This window comes from Oryctolagus cuniculus, chromosome 5 (genome assembly GCF_051225735.1).
Source record: "Oryctolagus cuniculus isolate XC-2025 breed Fujian yellow rabbit chromosome 5, ASM5122573v1, whole genome shotgun sequence".
NCBI lineage: Eukaryota > Metazoa > Chordata > Mammalia > Lagomorpha > Leporidae > Oryctolagus > Oryctolagus cuniculus.
The window spans coordinates 24,993,349-25,015,822 of NC_142871.1; the positions used below are offsets into that span (position 1 = coordinate 24,993,349).

Sequence of the window (22,474 nt, forward strand, 5' to 3'; positions counted from 1 at the left end):
TTGGGCCCCTGCACCCACGTTGGAGACCTGGAAGAAGCTCCTGGCTCCTGGCTTCGGATTGGCAGGGCTCCGGCTGTTGTGGCCAACTGGGGAGTGAACCAGCGGATGGAGGACCTCTCCTCTCTCTCTCTCTTTCTCTGCCTCTCCTTCTCTCTCTGTGTACCTCTGCCTTTCAAATAAAAATAAAAAAATCTTTGAAAAAAACTTAATTTTTCAAAAAAAAAAAGGAAAAGAAAGCATCAGTAAATATATTACCAGTTAAAATGAAACCTAAAAACTAGCATTCTTTCTTCTACAATACCAGCAAAAATGTTATGAACAAATACACTAATGGCTGGAAAGTATAAACTCAACGAATCGTATTTTATTAAAATAGTTTATTGCCATAAGATATCCACTGTACTCGAAATCAATACAAAGTAAGTTATTAAGATTATTTACATAAAAATGAATAAGTAATTAAGAGCTGTGAAGAAACAGCACCAACACAATTTTAGCTTCTAAATCAAAATGTAACTTTCAAAGGCTTTTGAACAATGCCTTAGAAAACAGCAAAGAAATAGCAAGGAAAATATAGCAAAAGAAAAAAATACCCAATAATAATGGTTAAAATTCACTGATTTCCATAAGAAAAGTCTTTCACTAAGGTATAATTGAGACAAATAATTTATTTCTTTGAAGGGTAACTAGATAAAAGTCTGATTTACTCCAGGTTACTGCAGTCCAGGGAACCGTTTGATTAGTTAAGTAGCACATTTCTGAAGCTTCACACATCCAAGACCTATTTCTCAAACAGATTTTTTTCTTCAGTAGTAATGTCAAAGCACACTGCATTTTGTATTATGTGTGTGTGCAAGTATATCTATATCTGTACGTATATATATATATATATAAAAGTATCTACATCAGATTATAGTCAGTTTAGAATACCCACAGTGTAACAAACTATTAACAATTTTCATATTTGTACTCTGTGTGCACTCACATATGCACACAAAAACTGGTTTGTTGATGAATTTAAAAAAATATATTAAGATGCCAAATGAATGTATTTTCTTATGAAATGAAGTCTTTGATTAATAATATACTTTTATTAGTTATTTTGGTAACAAACTGTCATTCTCAGTATAGTTGATTTATTCAGTGTATACTTAAATGAATCCCATCATAGTTTTTCTTGAAGGAAAAATCATTTCTCCAGTTGTTGAGGGGTACTAAAGGCTTCGTACACATTAGCAGCAAAATCTTTCACTTGCTCCATCATCAACAGATCCTAGTAAAGGTAACCATATAACATTACAGCTTGTAAGAGGCATAGATAACTTGAATTCAATTCTGCAATCAAGTAATGAATTTGGATTTAGGTTTTGTAGTAGACAAAACCCAAGAGAAAATCATTTACGAAATACTGTTTCTTGTAGTAAACTATAGGGGATACTTATTATTTAGGTTCTTTTATGTAGGGTTATGGTATTACTAGTATTCAAATGTAACTTTTAGAAAAAAAACCTCAGTCTTCAAATAGTTTTTGTTTATGAGAAGTACTAGTCAAGGTCTACTGAATAAATACTTACCACTTTAAAGGTGTAGGATTGAGGGTACTATTGCTGGAAGTTGATCTAACATGGTTGAGGCATAATATTTCTTAGATCTACATATCACATATGATGTGTATATGTACTATGTACATATTATACACACACACACACACACACAACAAATCACAAATAAACATAAATACTTCACAGAAATAGTTTGTGACCACCAAGGGATTTGTAAATGCTAAGATAAGGAAAAGGAATTATTATCCTTTATTTTCATTAGCCTCTAAAATTGAGCATTTTTTTCAAGTATGAATGTAGAAACAAACTGATACTACTAGCAGGATGTGTGACTTGTCTTCAGTAGAAATTACAGACATTTCCAGTTGTAGAAGTTATTAGAATTATCATTGCATATTATTTAATGCTTGACTAAAGAAGCAATATTGCTGCATCACCAATTTAACTTTAAAAGGTATTTTGAAAACTGTCTATAGATGAAGGCCTTAAAAATCTTATGAGTTTTACTATCTGCACTTACAGACATTATTCTTAAAAGGGTTACACATGCTTCATTTGATTGTGAAGGGGTCCATGACAGAAAAGGTTAGAGCCTTTGAGTGTCAGAAGCATGGGCCTGTGAGTCCTCTGTTATTGGAAAACCCAAGTGAGCCTTTGGCATGTCCTGATCTTATCTCATTGTTAATTCTCTCATTAGGGAATCTGGTATATTCAGTTTGAAGTATTCAGTCTGGGTCAATATTTCTCAAGCCAACGCTTACAGATACGCTTGTAGGGGCCCAAAAATTTGAGGGTATATTTTGCATTTTGATTTCTCTGAAAATCTGAAAGAAAACTCAAACACATTCTGTGTAATTTTGAAGATAAACACAGTACCTAATAATGTCCCTTATTTTAGGACATTTGTATTTATGTTTCTGTTCTTGATGGCTCTTAGTGGCATAACTTCAACTGTGTATTATGCTAACAAGACAAGAACAGAGGTAGAAAAATCTTTCATATGAAGGCCAAACTATGTAAATTCAGAATTATACTAGATTGAAGTACCCAGCAAGTCTGGTATTGAAGCAGGTTGAATACCCAACAATGTGAGCAGTAGTAGACAGGTCTACATTCACTTTGGAACAATGAATTCATAGCCATTAGCCATACTGCAGTAAAGAATTATTTTTTAGTTTATATTATATTTAATGATAAATATTTCTGGTTTTTGAGTTAAGAAAAAGTTGTAATCTCAATGAGTTTATAGTTTTTTAATTTATGCATTAATATAAACACCAGCAGACGATGATATTTTTTCCCCATAGTAGAGGTGTATGGATAAGTTTGAGATACACTACCACAGTACAAAAGCAAACATAGACAATTCATAAACCAACTGCATAGATGTCATACAATAAAATTCACTCAGACAGATAGCTGGCCCAATTTGGCTCATAGTCCACAGTTTGCCAATCCCAGCTTTAAAATAAGGAATTTAAATCTATTCAATTACTGTTTACTGATGAAATTTAAAGGATGTTGTCAGTAGATGAAGAAAAATTATGTATCACAGGGTTTGTTCAGACTACAAAAATTTTTTCCTTATGTTATCTGGAAACAACTTAAAAAGAATATTAAAAAATTGCTTCCTCTAGGCAGGCATTGTGCTACAGTAGGTTAATCCTCACCTGCAGCGCCAGCATCCCATATGGGCGCCAGTTCTAGTCCTGGCTGCTCCTTCTCCAATTCAGCTGTCTGCTAGGGCCTGGGAAAGCAGTGGAAGATGGACCAAGTGCTTGGACCCCTGCACCCATGTGGGAGACTCAGAAGAGGCTCCTGGCTCCTGACTTTGGATTGGCACAGCTCTGGCTATTGTGGCCATTTGGGGAGTGAACCAGTGCAGGGAAGACTTTTCTCTCTGTCTGTTCCTCTCATTGTCTATAACTCTACTTCTCAAATAAATAAATAAAATATTTAAAAAATATTTCTGCTTTCTCAGTTGTTTTCTGATTCTGCCATCTACTTTTCCAAGCTATACCATCATGCTAGTATTTGATACCACAGGGGTGAACAAATTACGGCCTGCCAGCCAATTCCTCCACTGCCTGTTTCTGTTGATTGAAACAGCCACACTCATTTGTTTATATATTGTCTATGATAGCTTTCATGCTGCAGGGCATAGTTGAATTATTTTCACACAAAAATGCATAGTGTACAAGTCCTGAAATATTTACCATCTGGACCTTTACAGAATTTGCCAACTCATGTTTGAAAGCATTTCCACGACAGGATCTCCTATATACCTTAGAGGTTGAAGTAGCAGCAGTTATATAAAGGATTAAATTTAAGTTAATTAAAGTATTCTAATCAAGGCAAAAGTATCACAGATTAATGGAAGTAATGGAGCATATGGTAGTTTATTAAGAAGACAACTTGATATTTTAATTCATATAAATTATAGTTTAAAAAATGGAGGGAAGCCTTATCAATTAATGGTCTAGCATATAAATTTAATCTACAGTCACACTAAAAAATTTTACTGAATATTAATACCAATGATGTTTTTACTAGATTGAAACTTCATTGTCAATTATATAGATTTTAACTACAATGTTATATGTAAAATTACATAATCATTAAGGCTGATGTTGTTTCACACTTGGTTGTATTTCCCACTTATCTGTCAAAAGGAACAGTCAGAGACATCTACAGAAGTGCAGTTATATATAAAACGAAGGCTGGAAGTTACAATCTTTTTTTTTCTCACACAGGTACATATGTGAAGCTTAAAATTCAGTGAAATAGTATCAGCATTACTATTTCTTCTGCAATGTCAATGCCTATCAGTTAGAGGAGAGAATGATGACAGGCTGAAGAGAACAGTGAGGGAAAATACACGTGTGAAGGACAGGCTATTGCCATTAAAGCAAAAGGAAGAAATACAGCCCTCAGTCTCAGCACTCTTCACATTCCCATAAGTACAGTGTCTATAGAGAAGATATACTCAGCTGTCTGAGACAAAAGACACTAAGAAGATGCAATTTTACACAAAGGTCTCAGCGTCTCTTCTCACTGTACATGACTGCAGCAGTCTGCAACTGAAGCATATTGCAAGTAATTTTTTGACTCAGAGTTTCCAAGTTTGTAAATGGCTCAGAAAAAAAAGACTACATAGGGTTAAAGCTATCCTTTTTCATAATAGTTTTACACAAGACAAATCTAAGAAAGAAGATGGATGTACGTACTAGTGCAGTTTAATGCAAAAGATTAAGGCTAGATAAGTTCAACTAATCACTAAAATACATCCAGCCTAAAATGGAGTCCAACAGGTGCTGGACTATAGTATGTGGAAAGATATTCCCAACCTTATAAATTTGCTATGATACATTGTTTCTCTCGTGGGCATTCTACAAGTTCTAAATTTGTTTTTGTTTTTTTTTTTTCAAACAAGTATCACTGCAGGGAATATAATTTTACATTAGAGAAACATGACTACACCCAGAACACAATTTGTTTCTAATAATTCCCTCTCCCCACTTTTGTTCTTACCTGAACAAAATGACTACGCGTTTCACTGCAAACTGAATGGATTTGTCCGTTTATTATTGGGATTATCTTAGCTAAAGGCAGGCTGACACTGGAAAGACTGGCAAATAATTACAGCAATAATTACTTTATGAAATTACTTCAAAAGATATAACATTTTAATTATAAAATCAATGCAAAGTGACTGAAGAATATATACAGAAATGTATCAAAAAGAAAAAAAAACATAATTTTATCACCTAGATATAAGACTGTAAATGACCTCATGGATAATTTCTTTCAGTAATTTTTATACATGACTATGCTTTATTGCGTTTTTCTTTTGGCACAAAACTCTAACCACACAAGCATACCATTTTGCATTTTTATTATTATAAGCATTCTTCTGTTTTTAAAAAAGTTCTTCTAATGTTTTTATCTGATTGTTTCTTAATGATTATATAGTAATCTATCCTGTAGCTGTGACAATGAATCTCTGCATGATACAAACACAGCTGGTTCAGGGAGTATGAATTTTTTAAAGTTTATAATACATGTCAAAAATCCTCTGCTTCCCTAGCAGTGTGTGAGAACTCCTGCTTCATGAGGACTTCTTTATTGAGCATTATCTTTTTCTTTAATCTTTGTATGTCTGAAACATGAAAACGGCATGTTGTATGCAGTTCTCTTAATTACTATCAATGTTGAATGTTTTCCCTTATACTCTGGTACAGCATTATCCATCTGGTGGTATAAGCAAGAATCCTGGCATTTACCTTGGCATTTTCTTCTGCTGCTTATACCCTCCAAAATTCTACATATTTGTTTAAAAAAGTGTCTACCTCTCCCCATTGCCAAGTCTAGTCTAAGCTAAGCATTTTCTATTGCTTGAACTACAGCAATGACTTTCTAACTTGTCAGTGCTCAGTAAACATTTGTATAGACTTAGTATTTTTACATTAAATATCTCACTTCATTCAATTCAACCTGGGAGTACACTAGAAATTTCTTTTTAAGTATTATGAAAATGCTGAGGCTATGTTGAGATTTGAAGAAATCCTTGAAAATAGGAAGTGGGGAGATTTTTGTATTCCTGAGGATATCAGGAATTATTCTTTTTCATTGTATCTTGGTGGCTTGTTTCAAAATTTTCCCTGATTTTGTACTTATTTTCTGTTATTAAACAGTCAATGAAATTAGGTATCATAATCATCTTACTCATTTAACTATCTCAGCACTTAGCAAAGGACCTGGTGTGCAGTGGATACTTTTTAAGCCTTAAATCAGATACTAAAAATATGAGGAAATTTCAAAAAATTCATGAAAAACAGAATTAAAAGGTAAGTTTAGGGATCAGCCTGTGGTGCAGAGTTAAGTTGCTTGTGTGATGCAGGCACTCCATATGGGTGCCGGTTCACATCCCAGCTGCTCCACTTCTGATCCAGTTCTCTGCTAATGCATCTGGGAAGGCAGCAGAAGATGGCCCGAGGTTTAGATCCTGCCATCCTTGTGGGAGAACCTGGCTGTTGCGGCCATTTGGGGAGTTAACCAGTGGATGGAAAATCAATCTCTCTCTCTCTAACCCTTTCAAATAAGTAAATATATATTTTAAAAAGGTAAGTTTTATTTTGGTGCAAAATTTTCATATTTTATTCAGTTTTTTCATAATATGCATTTTCCATGAACTTTCTGAAGACACAATGCATATCGTATTGCATGCTATTTTCCTAAACTTTAAGGGATGATTTTATAGTCAGTCAACATTGACTTAGAATGCATTATTTACTGAGTATAATATAAAAACATGCAAAACAGACAACCTTAAAGTATATAAATTCTAATATAAGACCAAAGGTGCCCAGGTTGAGGGGATAAAGATATATTAAACTCTTAGGCATCTTCTGTCATCATGAAACCATGACTTAGTAATAATTAGTTTAAAATTAATTTCAACTGTCCTAACTAAAAATTCCCAAGTCTTATACTAAGGACTGAAAAGGGTTACACTTATATTTAGAACTATAAAGAGATAATTAACCAAATGGGAGTCTACAACATGAATGCCTGGTTATTATAATGATCAAAGTACTGAATGATATAGGCCAATAATAGTTTGCAGTACATTACACAACAGAATAAAATGTAAGTACATTGTAAGCTTTGTATTCTAAAGAGTTAAAAAAAAACAATTGGAATCAGGTTTATAGAAAGGTAGCTTCCCAATTTAAATATTTCAATACGTAATTAGTGGCAAAGCTTTTGGGAAGAATGCAAGTTTTAATATTGAATTTGGAAGGAGTGTATGCTAATGAAGAAGTTACTGGTTTAACAGAGTTTAATTTGTTGAAAGCGAAGCACATTTATTCTCTAAGATTTTTAAAAAACTAGAACAAAAATAAACATATCTGAAGCAATATTTTAAGAGCATTCATGAATATAACATTTTTAGATGTCATCTTACCTATTCATGGAGTTATCGTGTTGCAGATCCTGTTCAGTAGGTCGAAAGAATTCAGCCATATTGTCTAGAAGTCTACTAAAACCTCGATTTAAACAGGTATTCAAAACTGTACTAAAATCAGGACTATAAAAAAAATAAGAAGTTACTTTTCAGATTCCCAATGGAAAAGGAAACAACTTCAGCAATTATGTTTTCCTTTCAGAGTCATCAACATTTTGACTATTCAAAATCTATTTTTTATAGCTTAAAACAGTACAAAAATATCAAAGAGATGCAGTTTAAAATTAAGCATAGGGGCCAGCACTATGGCGTAGTAGGTTAAGCTTCTGCCTGCAGCACTGGCATCCCATATGGATGCTGGTTTGTGTCCCAGCTGCTCCTCTTCCAATCCAGCTCTCTGCTGATGGCCTGGGAAAGCAGTGGAAAATGGCCCAAGTGCTTGGGCTTCTGTTACCCACTTGGGAGACCTGGAAGAAGCCCCTGGCTCCTGGCTTTGGAGTGGCTCAGCTCCAGCCGTTGCAGCCATTTGGGAAGTGAACCAGCAGATGGAAGATCTCTTTGTCCTTCCCTCTCTCTGTCTGTAACTAACTCTCCAATAAATAAATAAATTTTTAAAAAAATTAAGCATAAGAATGAGTTTATTATTTAGCACAACATAATGAGAATATTCACTTACGTCACTAGATTTTAATATTAGGGCTTTAACGGTGTATTTTTTTTAAATATCAGCACTGGTATTAGTTCTCTTGAGGAAACTCTTGAAACCCTTCATAGTCACAGATTATTGGTTTTACATACTCTATCAGGACACCCAGTGAGATAGAAATTATTACTATCAGTATAGATGAGAAACTAGTTACTTGAGGGATGAAGAAGCTTGCCCATGTAACTAGTAAATGGGCTCAAATATGATCCTAGACCTCTTTGATCTTAAAGTTCAAGCTCCTTTCCTTATACTGTTAGTACTTCGTAAAAACTCTTACAAAAATAATTATAAAAGTACTATGAAAGTTGGAAAATGTCTATTTATGTTCAGCTTTTGAAATCACAATGTGCACATATCTACCTTTTCTGCCATTTTCTCTCCCTTCAGAAGCTTAGATGCTACAAAATTCACACCTTTAAAATGTATGCTAATAGCTTTTAGTAAATTTATGTAGTTGTACAATTATCACTAAAATCTAATTTTATGAATTTTCTTTTTAAAATATTATTTTATTTTACCTTCCGATCCAGCTCTCTGCCATGGCTTGGGAAAGCAGTAGCAGATGGCCCAAGTCCTTGGGCCCCTGCACCCACATGGGAGACCCAGAAGAAGCTACTGGCTCCTGGCTTCAGATCAGTGCAGCTCTGGCTGTTGCAGCCATCTGGGGAGTGAACCAGTGGATGGAAGACCTCTCTCTCTCTGCCTCTCCTCTCTGTGTAACTCCGACATTCAAATAAATAAATAAATAAATCTAAAAAAATTTTTTTTTTATTTTACTTGAAAGAGTTACACAGAGAGAGAAGGAGAGGCAGAGAGAGAGAGAGGTCTTCCATCCGCTGGTTCACTCCCCAGATGGCCGCAATGGCCAGAACTGCACTGATCTGAAGCCAGAGACCAGTAGCTTCTTCCTGGTCTCCCATGTGGGTGCAGGGGCCCAAGGACTTGGTCATCTTCTACTGCTTTCGCAGGCCATAACAGAGAGCTGGATAGGAAGTGGAGCAGCAGGGACTCAAACCGGTGCCCAAATGGGATGCCGGCACTGCAGGCGGCAGCTTTACCCGCTATGCCACAGCACCAGCAGGAATTTTCATTACCTTTCATGCCCAGTGGTAGCCAATCCCAATCCCATTCATAATCCTACATAACCACTATTCTATTTTCTGTTGCTATAGTTTTCTGGACATTTCATAGAAAGAATCAAACAACATGTGGTCTTTGACGCCTGACTTTTTTTGCTTAGTATAAGACTTTTAAGGTTTATCAATGCTGTAGCATGTATCAAAGGTTTGTTCCTTTTTATTGCTAACTGTTATCCCATTTTATGAATATATTACAATTTATTATTCATTGAGGATGACGGACACCTGGGTTATTTCCTTTTTGGCTAGTATGAATAATACTATTATGAAATCTCTTATTTTTGTGACATGTATTTTCATTTCTCTTGGTAGATACCTAGGAGTGGAATTGCTAGTTTATAGCAATTTCATTCTCTTTTAAAGGGATATGATAAAAGTTCAAGGAAAAACAAAATGATTAAGGGGATGGAAACTGAGGAAATATAAACTGAAGAAAAAACGTCATTATAGTACCCATCTAATCAGTAAAAATATAATGCAGTAGAGAACAATGTTTGAAGCCCAAATGCTCAAAAATTTTAATTTCTATTCTCATTAAAGTAAATTCATTTTTAGGCCAATGAAAGAAATGAGGGTAGCTTTTTGAAATAAGTCACCTGGCTTCCTATTTCATATACATATAAAATAAAAGCAATGAGAATTCCCATAAACTTACTTGTCCCCACTGTATTTATTGCCTTACATCTGTACCTATCATTAGCCAATGCTCCCTGACTCCTAAAACCAATCCTTCTTACTGTATATTGAATCTCATTCCTTTCTGGATTCAAGACTCTTTGCTAAAATTATCCTGCTTTTCTACATCAATTTCTCCCTCTTCTGTCAATTTCAGTTAACTCACTAAACACCTACTGAATGTTTACTTCATGCAAGACACTATTCTAAGAGCAAAGGATACATAGATGAACTCAAAAGTGAAAAATTATTAATCTCATGGAGTTTAGTCTACTGAAAGGTGTGTTTTAAAATGCTTAAAAACCAAAACCAAAATCTCGAGGCTGGTGCCGTGGCATAGTGGGTTAATCCTCCCCCTGCGGCGCTGACATCCCATATGGGCGCAGGTTCTAGTCCTAGATGCTCCTCTTCCAATCCAGCTCTCTGCTGTGGCCTGGGAAAGCAGTAGAAGATGGCCCAAGTGCTTGGGCCCCTGCACCAGATTGGGAGACCAGGAAGAAGCACCTGACTCCTGGCTTCGGATCAGTGTAACTCCAGCTGTTGTGGCCATTTGGGGAGTGAACCAAAGGAAGGAAGACCTTTTTCTCTGCCTCTCCATCTCACTGTCTGTAACTCTACCTCTCAAATAAATAAAGGAAATCTTAAAAAAAAAAAAAAAAAAAAAGCCAAAATCTTCTGGATCCCATATTCCCCTTCAAATACTATCCAATTTGTTGCTATCTCTCAAAGCAAAAAAATAGTTTCCTATCCTCATTGTCTCTACTTCAACTCTAATTCTTTCGAATCAGGTTATCTCCATTACTCCTCTGAAACTTCTGAGCAAGATCACCATCTTGACCCATCTTATGTCATTTCTCTGTCCTTATCTGACCTTTCAGAAACATTTGACTCAATTTGCTCCTTGAAATATTTTTTTCAGTTGTCTCCTAGGACACCTCACTCTTCTGGTGTTCTATTTCACTGGCAGCTCCTGTCAGCTTATTTTGCTGGTTCTTTCTCCCTTTCCTAAACTCTTAATTGTGGTATGGTCTATGATTCAGTCTTGTTTAAAGCTTCTATTTCTTTCCATCTCTGTAACTCTGAATACCATATACCAGTTGATTATATCCAAATTTATATCTTTATATCTTCTCAAACTCAACATGGCCGAAATATAAATGGCAATTCTTACTTCCTCAAATGCTCAGCTTCAATACCTAAGAATCATCTCTGCCTCCTCTTTCACAACTCACATCAAATAATTCCACAAATACTGTTAGTTCAACTTTCAAATGTCAAATGATATCTCCTCAGAGAGGACTTTTCTGATTAACCTGAAAAACAGCACCAGTGGTCATTTTCTCACTCTTTGTGTTTCATCAATGCAGTTATTCTCTGCCATTAAAATATAAGTTCCAGGAAGGCTGAGGAGCTAATATCTACCACAAGTCCTAATATGCAATAGATGGCCAATATATAGTTGATGACTAAATTATTCCATGAGATAAATGAATAATTATATGAACAAATTAGTTTTATTACTGACATACAGAACATACAGAATTCTCAATCCACACCACTTTCTGAGTACAGGACTGAGGTTGTAAAGTTTGGGAATCTTTAGCATACACATAATAGTAAAAGCAGAGTAGATCTAACTGTCTGGGGTAGCTGAAGATGAAATAATAACAAACACTCAGGAAACACTAATGGTTAAAGGAAAGGCAGGGATAGGAATTTGGCACAGTGGCTATGATGATGCTTGGGGACACATGCACCCCATACTGGTGTGCCTGGGTTTGAGTCTTGATTCCATTCTGCTAATGCACACCCTGGGAGGCAACAGCTGATGGCTCAAGTAGTTGGGTCCTTGTCACCCATGTGGAAAACCTGCCTGAATTTCTGGCTCTTCAGCATCTGGGAAATGAGCTAGCAGATAAGAGATGTGTCTGACTCTCTTTATGTGTCTGCCTTTCAAATAAAAAAATAAAAATGGAAAGAAGGAAGGAAAAATTGCAGATTTCCTTGATGATCACAAAAAATTATTGGAAGAGGATATCATTTCCTCAGAAAATAGTAATACAGAAAATAGGCTTAAATTATCCCACAAGTGTATATAGTATCATCAATTTAAAAGGGACTTTAATGAATAATCTGGTTTTTCTTCCATTTTAAACAACCTGGCTCTCTTTTAGATGACTTTAAAAAGTAATAATATTCAATTTAGGGAAGATGTGAAAGTTTTACTACTCGAAGTTTTTAGGAACATTATAGTCTTTCCTAAAAGGGCAAACAGTTCTTACGATGCAGTGTACATGTTTGGGTCTGTGCCTGGGTTTGCATGTATATGTATACAGTTGAGCACTTGTAGGCATGCGTGTGTAACTGAAAGTTAGCTGAAGCTGGCTAGTGCTGGCTTGCAAAGATAACTCTTCCCAATTCCCCAATTTGGGATTCAAGGACTTCAAACTGGTAGCCTGAGATCTGCTATGGCAATTTAATTTTTTTTTTCCTTGAAGAGTCGGCTGTTACACATTTACCAGTATATACAGGGTACATCAGAATTACCTCTGAAAGCTTTTTTTCAAAATAGACATGCTAACTACCTTCTGGTTCCTCAACCACAATACCAGAATCTGTAGGTTTGGGAAGTAGATGGGCAAATCATGGGTATAATGAAAAAAATCCCTGCTTCCTTCCAGTTTAGGCAGGAAACTCTATTACATGATATCATATTGAGTATGTTTTAGAAAAATTACAAAACAATGTTAAGTTCATTAGAAACATAAACATATTTTGCATGTTACATGCAGTACACATACCTTTCTAACATGTCTCTAGTTTCATTGAGAAGTTTAATAGTGGTCACATCTCTAGGAGAAAGTCCACAGGCCTGTAAAATTAAAATGCCATCCTTCAGCATTTCAACTATCAGAATAGGGATATGATAATCTTATAGACTCAAGAGTTCAGGAAATCTAAAACTCTTTCAAAAATCAAAAAATGTGAAACTCAAAAGGTTTATGTACATAGGCACCGGTGAATAGTATTTAAAATATGAATCAAAGTGAAATCATGCTTTTCAAGATCTTTGTTTATCTGGCCTTTCTTGGATTGAGTTCCAGCATATATAGACAAAAGCAAAAACAAAAAAAAACAAAAAAAAAACCAAACCAAGAACAACAGCAAAAAATATGGGCTTTGAGATTGCAAAGGTTTGGGATTAGTTTTTGTTGTTTTACGACTAAGAAATTTTATGAGGCTATGCATTTTGTCATCAGTCTATCAGAGGCTCTGTGTGTTCTTTCAATCTATTTCAGGTTTTAATTCCGTTCAGTAAGACACAGTTGTTCATTCCTCGCTTCACCTGTTCCTTTGAGTCATTTTTGTTTTTAGTTTCACTATTGAAATTTAAAATTTGGGGAGCTGGCGCTGTGGCGCAGTGGGTTAACACCCTGGCCTGAAGCACCGGCATCCCACATGGGCGCCAGTTCTAGTCCCGGATGCTCCACTTCCAATCCAGCTCTCTGCTATGGCCTGGGAAAGCAGTAGAAGATGGCCCAAGTCCTTGGGCCCCTGCACCCACATGGGAGACCAGGAAGAAGCTACTGGTCCCTGGCTTCAGATCAGTGCAGTTCTGGCCGTTGCGGCCATCTGGGGAGTGAACCAGTGGATGGAAGACCTGTTTCTCTCTCTGCCTCTCCTCTCTCTGTGTAATGCTGACTTTCAAATAAATAAATAAATCTTTAAAAAAAAGAAATTTAAAATTTGGATAATTTAAAATTATTTTATAGCCCCAGAAAGCATTTTTTAAATGTTTTTCTTACTACAGCTCTTTGTGATTCTGTTTCGTAAGTTTTCTCCTATAATTTTTTCCCATTAATTCTGTCTTACATGTTGTCCTTGTTTAGTAGTTTAGACTCTACCCTTCAATCACAGGGACCCCTTAAATGAGCTGCAACTTTTTTCCCCTACTCACAAATGTAGGGTCTGTCAGCACTGACACAGGTCACCTTTGGGATTTCTAGGGCAGAGGAAAACCTGTAGGCAGTAAAACATGGCATTTTGTACTACAGGGCTGCCATACTGAGGCATGGCATAGGGACCTCTATGTTCTGAGGCTTCTCCCAATTACAAAGAATGGGTTTAATCCAGTTTACAAACGAAAAGTGATTAATTTTAAAAAATGAGTTCTATAACCTGCAATCTGTGGCATTTTTACTGTTTTTAAATGATAACATATGTAATAACTGCTTAGGACACACACCACTGTGTTGCAATACCACAGTTGATAATTATTAGACAGGCCTTCTTTGTTTCTCAACTAGATGACTAAAATGTCCTCAGTCCATTATCATACTACAACTATTTATTTTAAAAACCAAATGTGATTGTGACTAGTCAGGTTAAATTTATCTTTCTTTGTCTACAGAGTTAAATTCACATTTCTTATCTTGGCATATATAGCTCTTGATAATCTTGCAAAACTGGCTCTTGCTCTGTGCTCTCTATACTTCTCTTATACAAATAAGCAGTATTCACTTTGTCTCTTGAGTCCTAACGTATATTCATTTTATATCCCTTGGCACATATTATAACTACTCAAAAAGCATATAAAATTATCAGTGATTCTAACTAGAAATTAGCAACCACTGCAGTTTGTTTTCTAAATTAATGGAGTTTAATTTCAGTTATTACAACATAAATCTTTCTATCACCTTTCAAGAGAGTCAGAAATTTAAATTTAAAGAGATAGTAACAAATTTCAAAAATATAGAATAATTGGTTTGGTTAAAAGGGTATGAATTAAGCACCTGAACTGCTAATGGAGTTTCTTCATCTGGCATCATATAATGGCATAATAAAGATTTGGATTCATCTTTATTAATCCAAGAAGAAGACTTATGCTGCTCAACAAGATTTCTGATTTCTTCTAGTTTTTGCTCCAAGTCCAAAAGAGATAAAGATTGTTTAAGAGAAACACTAGAAATGGAGAAAAGGGAATCAGGATAAATTGAAACTGTACAACACATCCTATAGACACTCTTCTTAATAGGCTACTATCTGAAATCTTTTTTTATCCAGTCAAACCTGAAAATGCTGACCGGACTAGAATGAATTAAGAAATCAGTGATCAGTTAAGGGTCATTATTACAGAGCCAAGAAAAAGCTTGCTGAAGATTTCATAAGAAAATTTCTATTGAAATTGTATATATTACTAGTATAAGTGGAAGGAAAAAGCCTCCAAAGATTTTAAAGGAGGACTTCTATCTCATGATCCAAATACTTCTAATGTTTGGAAATCAATAAGTAAGCAGGGAAATATTAAAACTTTCCCCGTAGTATCAAAAGGTTGATTCTGATGAAGAAATGGGTTTTACAATGCAATACCCCAAGGTGCTATCTGTATTAGACTACAGAGAGAATTTCATAAGCTACTGTTTGTGAAATCTTAGCTTCACTTGAACAATTCGAACTTATCTTATATTCACCATAATCAAGAAGTCAGAAAACGTCTCACCTTCCTAAAATCTTCTGCACAGCTTGTTTAATAACAGTGATCAATTCTGTCAGGCCTAATAAAGGAAAAACGCATTGAAAAGCTATGCCCACATAAAAAACTCCTCAATCACACAAATAAATGAATTAAAATAAATACACAGGTCACAAATAAGAATCTTACCATCTCCAAGAAGGTGTTGAATACTTGATAAATATTGTTGTTGGACATCTGGAGGAGCAAGAACAGTCTGTATAAAACAGAAATAAGGTTAAATTATCAATGGTTTTGTTAGGAAAGAAGTAACATTTTAACCATAATATGACCTGAGGTTTTCAATGTCTAGAATGATAGGACAAAAAAGTATTCTTTGATATATCAGGGAGTCTGGTATCAAAAGATGAAAAGTATTAATGCTAAAAGTTTACAATCACAGGAAATATAAATATATTTCTTTCATAGAAATTATTATCCAAATAAATAATAAACTTTGAACCTCTTGAAAGGAAGGGCAATATCTGCTTTAAATCTATTAAACTTACAGTGCCATTTTTGCCAACTGCTGCATTATCCAGGTAAATATATCCACCAATTATATTTAACTGGACTCGCAAAAGAACAACCAGCATACAAGTACTGTACACAGCCACGATACTTCTTGTGAAACCTTCATAGAAAAAAGAAAACCATTTGGATTTGGTACTGTTATTAAAACACCAATAACTGTGGAAAAATCATAAAGCATCCTTATGGTGATTTTTTATAAGATTACTCTTAAAATTAATTCATTAATTTTGGTTTATTTGAAAGGCAGAGAAACAGAGGAAAAAAGAGGTAGACAAACGGACAGAAAGAGATCTCTAATCCACTGATTCAGTTCTAAATGCCCATAACAGTCAGGATTGGGCCAGGTTGAAGCCAGGAGCTGGGAACCTAATCTAGGTCTTCCATTTGGGTAGCAAGGACCCAAGTACTTGAGTTATCATCTGCTGCCTCTCAGTGTGTGCATTAGAAGGAAGCTAGAATGGAAAGGGCATTCAGGATTTGAACCCAAGCACTCTGATACAGGATGTGGTTATCCCAAGCAGCTTTTGTCTTTTTTATCCTAACAACTTTTCCAAATGCCTGCCCTATATGATGACTTTTAAAAATATATTTGTAACTGTTTCAAGTACAAAAATATACCAATTGAAAACATTTCATGATCTCTGTGAGTAAGATCCCAGCGGAAAGAACTGGCCATCAAAGACGGAGGTACTTTTCTGTGAAGGGTGGAGGGAACTTCCACTTTGAATATGGCCTTGTCTAAATAAGGTTGGAGTTTGTGAACTCAAGAGGCTTCCACAGCCTTGGCAGTTCATGTCAAGAGCCTTGGGTAATTACTGACATCATAAATGAGAGTGTCAATTGTTAAATCAACAACAGGAGTCACTGTGCACTTACTCCCCATGTAGGATCTCTGTCCTTAATGTGTTGTACTATGCAAATTAATGGTAAAACTAGTATTCAAACAGTATTTTTTATACTTTGTGTGTCTGTGTGGGTGCAAACTGTTGAAATCTTTACTTAGTATATACTAAGTTGAACTTCTGTATATAAAGATAATTAAAAATGAATCTTAATGAAGAATGGGATGAGAGAGGGAGTAGGAGATGGGATGGTTTCTGGGTGGGAGGGTGGTTATTGAGGGGAACCACTATAATCCAAAAGTTGTACTTTCAAAATTTATATTTATTAAATAAAAGTTTAAAAAATAAAAAAGAAAACATTTCATAATCTATCTCCTTACAACTTGTTTGAAGTAGATTAGGTATCTTCTAATTGAAAAAAATAATATATTGGGCCGACGCCGCAGCTCACTAGGCTAATCCTCCGCCTGTGGCGCTGGCACCCCGGGTTCTAGTCCCGGTTGGGGCGCCGGATTCTGTCCCAGTTGCTCCTTTTCCGGTCCAGCTCTCTGCTGCGGCCTGGGAAGGCAGTGGAGGATGGCCCAAGTGCTTGGGCCCTGCACCTGCATGGGAGACCAGGAGGAAGCACCTGGCTCCTGGCTTCAGATCAGCACAGTGTGCCAGCTGTAGTGGCCATTTAGGGGGTGAACAAACGGAAGGAAGACCTTTCTTTCTCTCTCTCTCTCTCTCTCACTGTCTAACTCTGCCTGTCAAAAAATATATAATATATTGGGTAAGAGAGTTCAATGTTATTGGCTTAGAAAAGAAAACAAGGAAGGAATGGAAAGCACAGAAGCTTTGGTTGTAGCCTCAGAACTCTGAGCGGTTTTGATAGCCAGGTTAGAGTAAGAGGAGGAGGCTGAATATAGAACTCCAGCATTCAATGGCAGGCAAAAAAGGATGAATTCACAGGACTGGAGGAAAAAAAGTATAGGAAGACAGGAGAAAATCCATGGATAGATTTCCCAGCAGTACAGAACAGAATGTTCAAGACAGGGAGAGAGAAAAGGTATTGGCTGCTGTCTAGGGATCTAGCAGGAGGAAAATGTGTAATGGATTTAGGAACAAAGAATTACTACTAATCCCAGTGAGATCTGTGTGGGTGAGGATAAAGGAGTGGATGCCAAGCTGTAGTGTGTCAAAGAGAGAGTAGGAGTGAAGAAGTAAGGGAATGTAGAAATCTTTGGTTGTAGGAGTGTGAGAAAGTACAATAGCTGAAAGGAAACACAGGGTACTAGAAGTTTAACTTGTTTTCAGGTAGGTAAGGCATATGCATCATTCAGTTGATAGGACTAGTTGAATGTATAGGAAACTAGGAATAGTTGATGATATGAAGTTTTGAGACACAGGCAGATACACAACCCCCAGAAAGCTCTGTTTCAAATTTTTATCACTAACAAAAGTCTACATATAATATCAAAGCAAAGTTACTATTTGTCTTGTAGTAAAAACTTCTTTTAAAGTATTACATTAGAGAAATCAGTGAAAACATTGGCATGTGTAGTCCAGGACATTTTACCTATCATTATGACAATAGTAAAATCACCACCATAACTATTTACCAAGTATTTTCTATGGCCAGGCATCAATCTACTTACATTATAAGTATTATTTTATTTAATTCTGATAACACCACTATGAGGAAGTATATTACAGTACAAAAATTTCTGTTTATAATTATCTTAAGGGATTCCGTCACACAGAATATGTTCTTACTTATTATCTTCAAGTCCTCCCATATTTCTACCTTGTTTGAAGGCCTAAAGAGATCAGAAAATAATAATTTAGTATAATAGAAAACTTGATCTATATTTACTTTCTTAAATTAAAAACAATATAGGATAACTGTAGAAAGCAATGACCATAACATACAATAAAAACAAATATAATTCCACTAACCAATGATAACCATTTTCACTGGTGTATATTCTACCAGTCTCTTCCCTCTTTCTGAGTGCTTGCATACATGTTTTAGAAATTCATATAGGCAAAGCATGAAAAATGTTTATTTCTTTCCTTTATTTACCATTTTACAAATAATGAAGTGGGCTTTGTAATCCTTCAAAAGTAAATGAGGTGTTTTTTTCTTGTTAAAAGTGTCGTTATAAACACATGAATTTAAAATACTTGATGTGTCCCAATGCCCCACAGTTATCCTTAGTCATGTTCAAACTGCACAACTTTGATGACTGGAAGGCTACTTAGGTTGGCTCTTGAACCCTTCTGACATTAACCATTAGTTTTTGGTGGCTTCCTCAATTTCTGACACCAAATCTGTTCCGGGTTCATCCTTTTCAATTCTTACTACAGATCTGAAATTACCTCTTTCTCCAAGAATTCTGGTGTGAAACAGTAGTTAAGTATGTTCCCTGCTACTGGATAGGTCATTATTTCTTTTTTTTTTTTTTTTTTTTTTTTTTTTTTTTTTTTTGACAGGCAGAGTGGACAGTGAGAGAGAGAGACAGAGAGAGAAAGGTCTTCCTTTGCCGTTGGTTCACCCTCCAATGGCCGCCGCTGCAGCCGGCGCACCGTGCTGATCCGATGGCAGGAGCCAGGATCCAGGTGCTTTTCCTGGTCTCCCATGGGGTGCAGGGCCCAAGCACCTGGGCCATCCTCCACTGCACTCCCTGGCCATAGCAGAGAGCTGGCCTGGAAGAGGGGCAACCGGGACAGAATCCGGCGCCCCAACCGGGACTAGAACCCGGTGTGCCGGCGCCGCAAGGTGGAGGATTAGCCTATTGAGCCACGGCGCCGGCTGATAGGTCATTATTTCTAATCCTTTTTAGTGGATTAAGCCAGTAAATATGTGTATCTGTATTATTTATACTCCTATGTATTTAAAAATATTAAATTATTACTGATACTTGCAGTTAAAAATTTGGATCACAGAGTTTTTTTTTTTTTTAAAGATTTTATTTATTTATTTATTTGAGAGGTAGAGTTATACAGTGAGAGGAAGAGACAGAGAGAAAGGTCTTCCTTCCATTGGTTCACTCCCCAAATGGCCGCAAAGGCCGGAGCTGCACCGATCTGAAGCCAGGAGCCAGGAGTTTCTTTCTAGTATCCTATGCAGGGGTAGGAGTGCAAGCATTTGGCCCATGTTCAACTGCTTTCCCAGACCACAGCAGAGAGCTGGATTGGAAAAGGAGCAACAGGGACTAGAACCGGTGCCCATATGGCATGCTGGCACAGCAGGTGTAGGCTTAACCTACTGCGCCACGGCACTGGCCCTGTATCACAGTTTTTTTTTTTTTTTTTTTTTAATGACAGGCAGAGTCAGACAGTGAGAGAGAGAGACAGAGAGAAAGAAAGGTCTTTCATTCGTTCACCCCCCAAATGGTTGCCATGGCCGGCGTGCCATGCCAATCTGAAGCCAGGAGCCAGGTGCTTCCTCCTGGTCTCCCATGCGGGTGCAGGGCCCAAGCACTTGGGCCATCCTCCACTGCCTTCCCAGGCCACAGCAGAGAGCTGGACCAGAAAAGGAGCAACCGGGACAGAATCCAGTACCCCAACCGGGACTAGAACCCGGGGTGCCGGCGCCACAGGTGGAGGTTTAGCCTAGTGAGCTGCAGCACTGGCTGGATCACATAGTTTTTAACTTAATCTTGTCGATTTTACATCTGTACTTCATTTTGCCCACACTGCAATCAGTGAAACATAATTACTAATTTGCTTCATTCCTCATTCTATGTACAATAGTCTCAAAACAACAGTATCAGTATTAAAAAGTTCAACGTTTTTGGGCCAGTGCTGCGGTGCAGCGGGTTAAAGCCCTGGCCTGAAGCGTCTGCATCACATATGGGTGCCAGTTCTAGTCCTTGCTTCTCCTCTTCCGATTCAGCTCTCTGCTATGGCCTGGGATAACAGTAGAAGATGGCCCAAGTTTTTGGGTCCCTGCACCCACATGGGAAACCCAGAAGAAGCTCCTGGCTCCTGGCTTTGGATCAGCACAGCTCCGGCCATTGTGGCCATCTAGGGAGTGAACCAGCGGATGGAAGACCTCTGTCTCTGTCTCGACCTCTCTCTCTAACTCTTTCAAATAAATAAAACAAATCTTAAAAAAAAAAAGTTTAACATTTTGTCTAAGTTTTTATTTGAAAGGAAGACAGAGAGAAGAGATAAGGGAGGAGGGAGGGTAAGTTTGGGGGAGATTGGAGAGAGAAGAGAAAAGAGAGAAGAGACAGAATTGATTCTTCTAGATAAGAGTCGGAGAACTCAAAAGGCTTCCATAGCCTTGGAAACTCATGACCGGAGCATAGGGAGATTACTGATGCCATAAACAGGAGTGTCAATTTGTAAAGTCAACAACAGGAGTCACTGTGCACTTACTCCTCATGTAGGATCTCTGTCCTTAATGTGCTGTACATTGAGATTCAATGCTATAACAAGTACTCAAACAATATTTTTCACTTTGTGTTTCTATGTGGGTGCAAACTGTTGAAATCTTTACTTAATGTATACTAAACTGATCTTCTGTATATATAGAAAATTGAAAATGAATCTTGATATGAACGGAAGGGGAGAGAGAGCGGGAAAGGGGAGGGTTGCAGGTGGGAGGGAAGTCATCGGGGGGAGGGGGAAGCCAATGTAGTCCATAAGCTGTACTTTGGAAATCTATATTCATTAAATAAAAGTTAAAAAAAAAAAAGAATTGATTCTTCTACCCATTGGTTCTGGGACTGGTCTAGGCTGAAACTGAGAAAGTGGAACTCAGTCTGGGTCTTCGATGTCGGTGGCAGGAACACAGATACTTGAGCCATCATGTGCTGCCTCCCAGAGAGTGTATTAGCAGGATGCTGGAAGCAGGAAGCACTCAAACTCAGGCACTCCAATATGGGACATGAGCATCCTAACTGGCATCTTAACAGGTCAAATGCCTGCCCCTAGACTCTTTAATGTCACTGAAATATGATTAAATATTATATGAGTTTATCTTAATTCTGTGTTTAAGAATTGAAGATTAATGACTTTAAATCTTTGATAATGTTCTCTCTCTTGTAATAGAATGCGTTTAAGACTGCCTTTGAAGCCTTACCAGGCTCCAATAAGAATGCTAAGCATTGCAACCAGTGAGATTTTTTTACTTGCTATTAGGAAATCAACAAAGAAGGCTATCAAAACATTTATTTCAATTAGTTATATGAAATTAGTTTAAAGAGAAAATTAACTGGCTTAATAGGCTTATATGAGCCCAGCACTGACTAAAGTCATGAGACTGGAGACCTTATTTAACTACACTTTACAATGGCCCAGACCCTCTTCAAATGGATATGTTCCCCCCAAATTGCAAATAACTTCAAATCAAAGAAATGCAAGAGAAAATAACATTAATATATTTAAAGAGGAAACAGTGAGTAAGGAGAACTGTGAACCATCTCAGACTCTTTAGAATTTAAGAAATTCTCTTCACATTTTGAATAAGGGAATGATAGCTTTTCTTTAAAATTGTCCAGAATTATTAATTAAAATTAATCCTTTTTGTCTCTATATTCCCACA

General features: G+C 36.6%; 1 protein-coding gene across 1 annotated transcript in view; it reads right to left on the reverse strand.

Annotated features, from left to right (window-relative positions):
* Positions 1-362: 362 nt before the first annotated feature.
* The window catches only part of PEX3 (peroxisomal biogenesis factor 3), a 41,040-nt gene continuing 18,928 nt past the window's right edge, over positions 363-22,474 (reverse strand). Inside the window, exons 4-12 of the mRNA XM_002714856.6 lie at positions 18,694-18,737; positions 16,072-16,196; positions 15,713-15,779; positions 15,551-15,605; positions 14,844-15,012; positions 12,852-12,922; positions 7,531-7,653; positions 5,094-5,190; positions 363-1,273 (exon numbers count right to left, since the gene is read on the reverse strand). Coding sequence (XP_002714902.1) covers positions 1,190-1,273; positions 5,094-5,190; positions 7,531-7,653; positions 12,852-12,922; positions 14,844-15,012; positions 15,551-15,605; positions 15,713-15,779; positions 16,072-16,196; positions 18,694-18,737 — 835 coding nt within the window. The 3' untranslated portion in view covers positions 363-1,189. The remainder of the gene's footprint in view (positions 1,274-5,093; positions 5,191-7,530; positions 7,654-12,851; positions 12,923-14,843; positions 15,013-15,550; positions 15,606-15,712; positions 15,780-16,071; positions 16,197-18,693; positions 18,738-22,474) is intronic.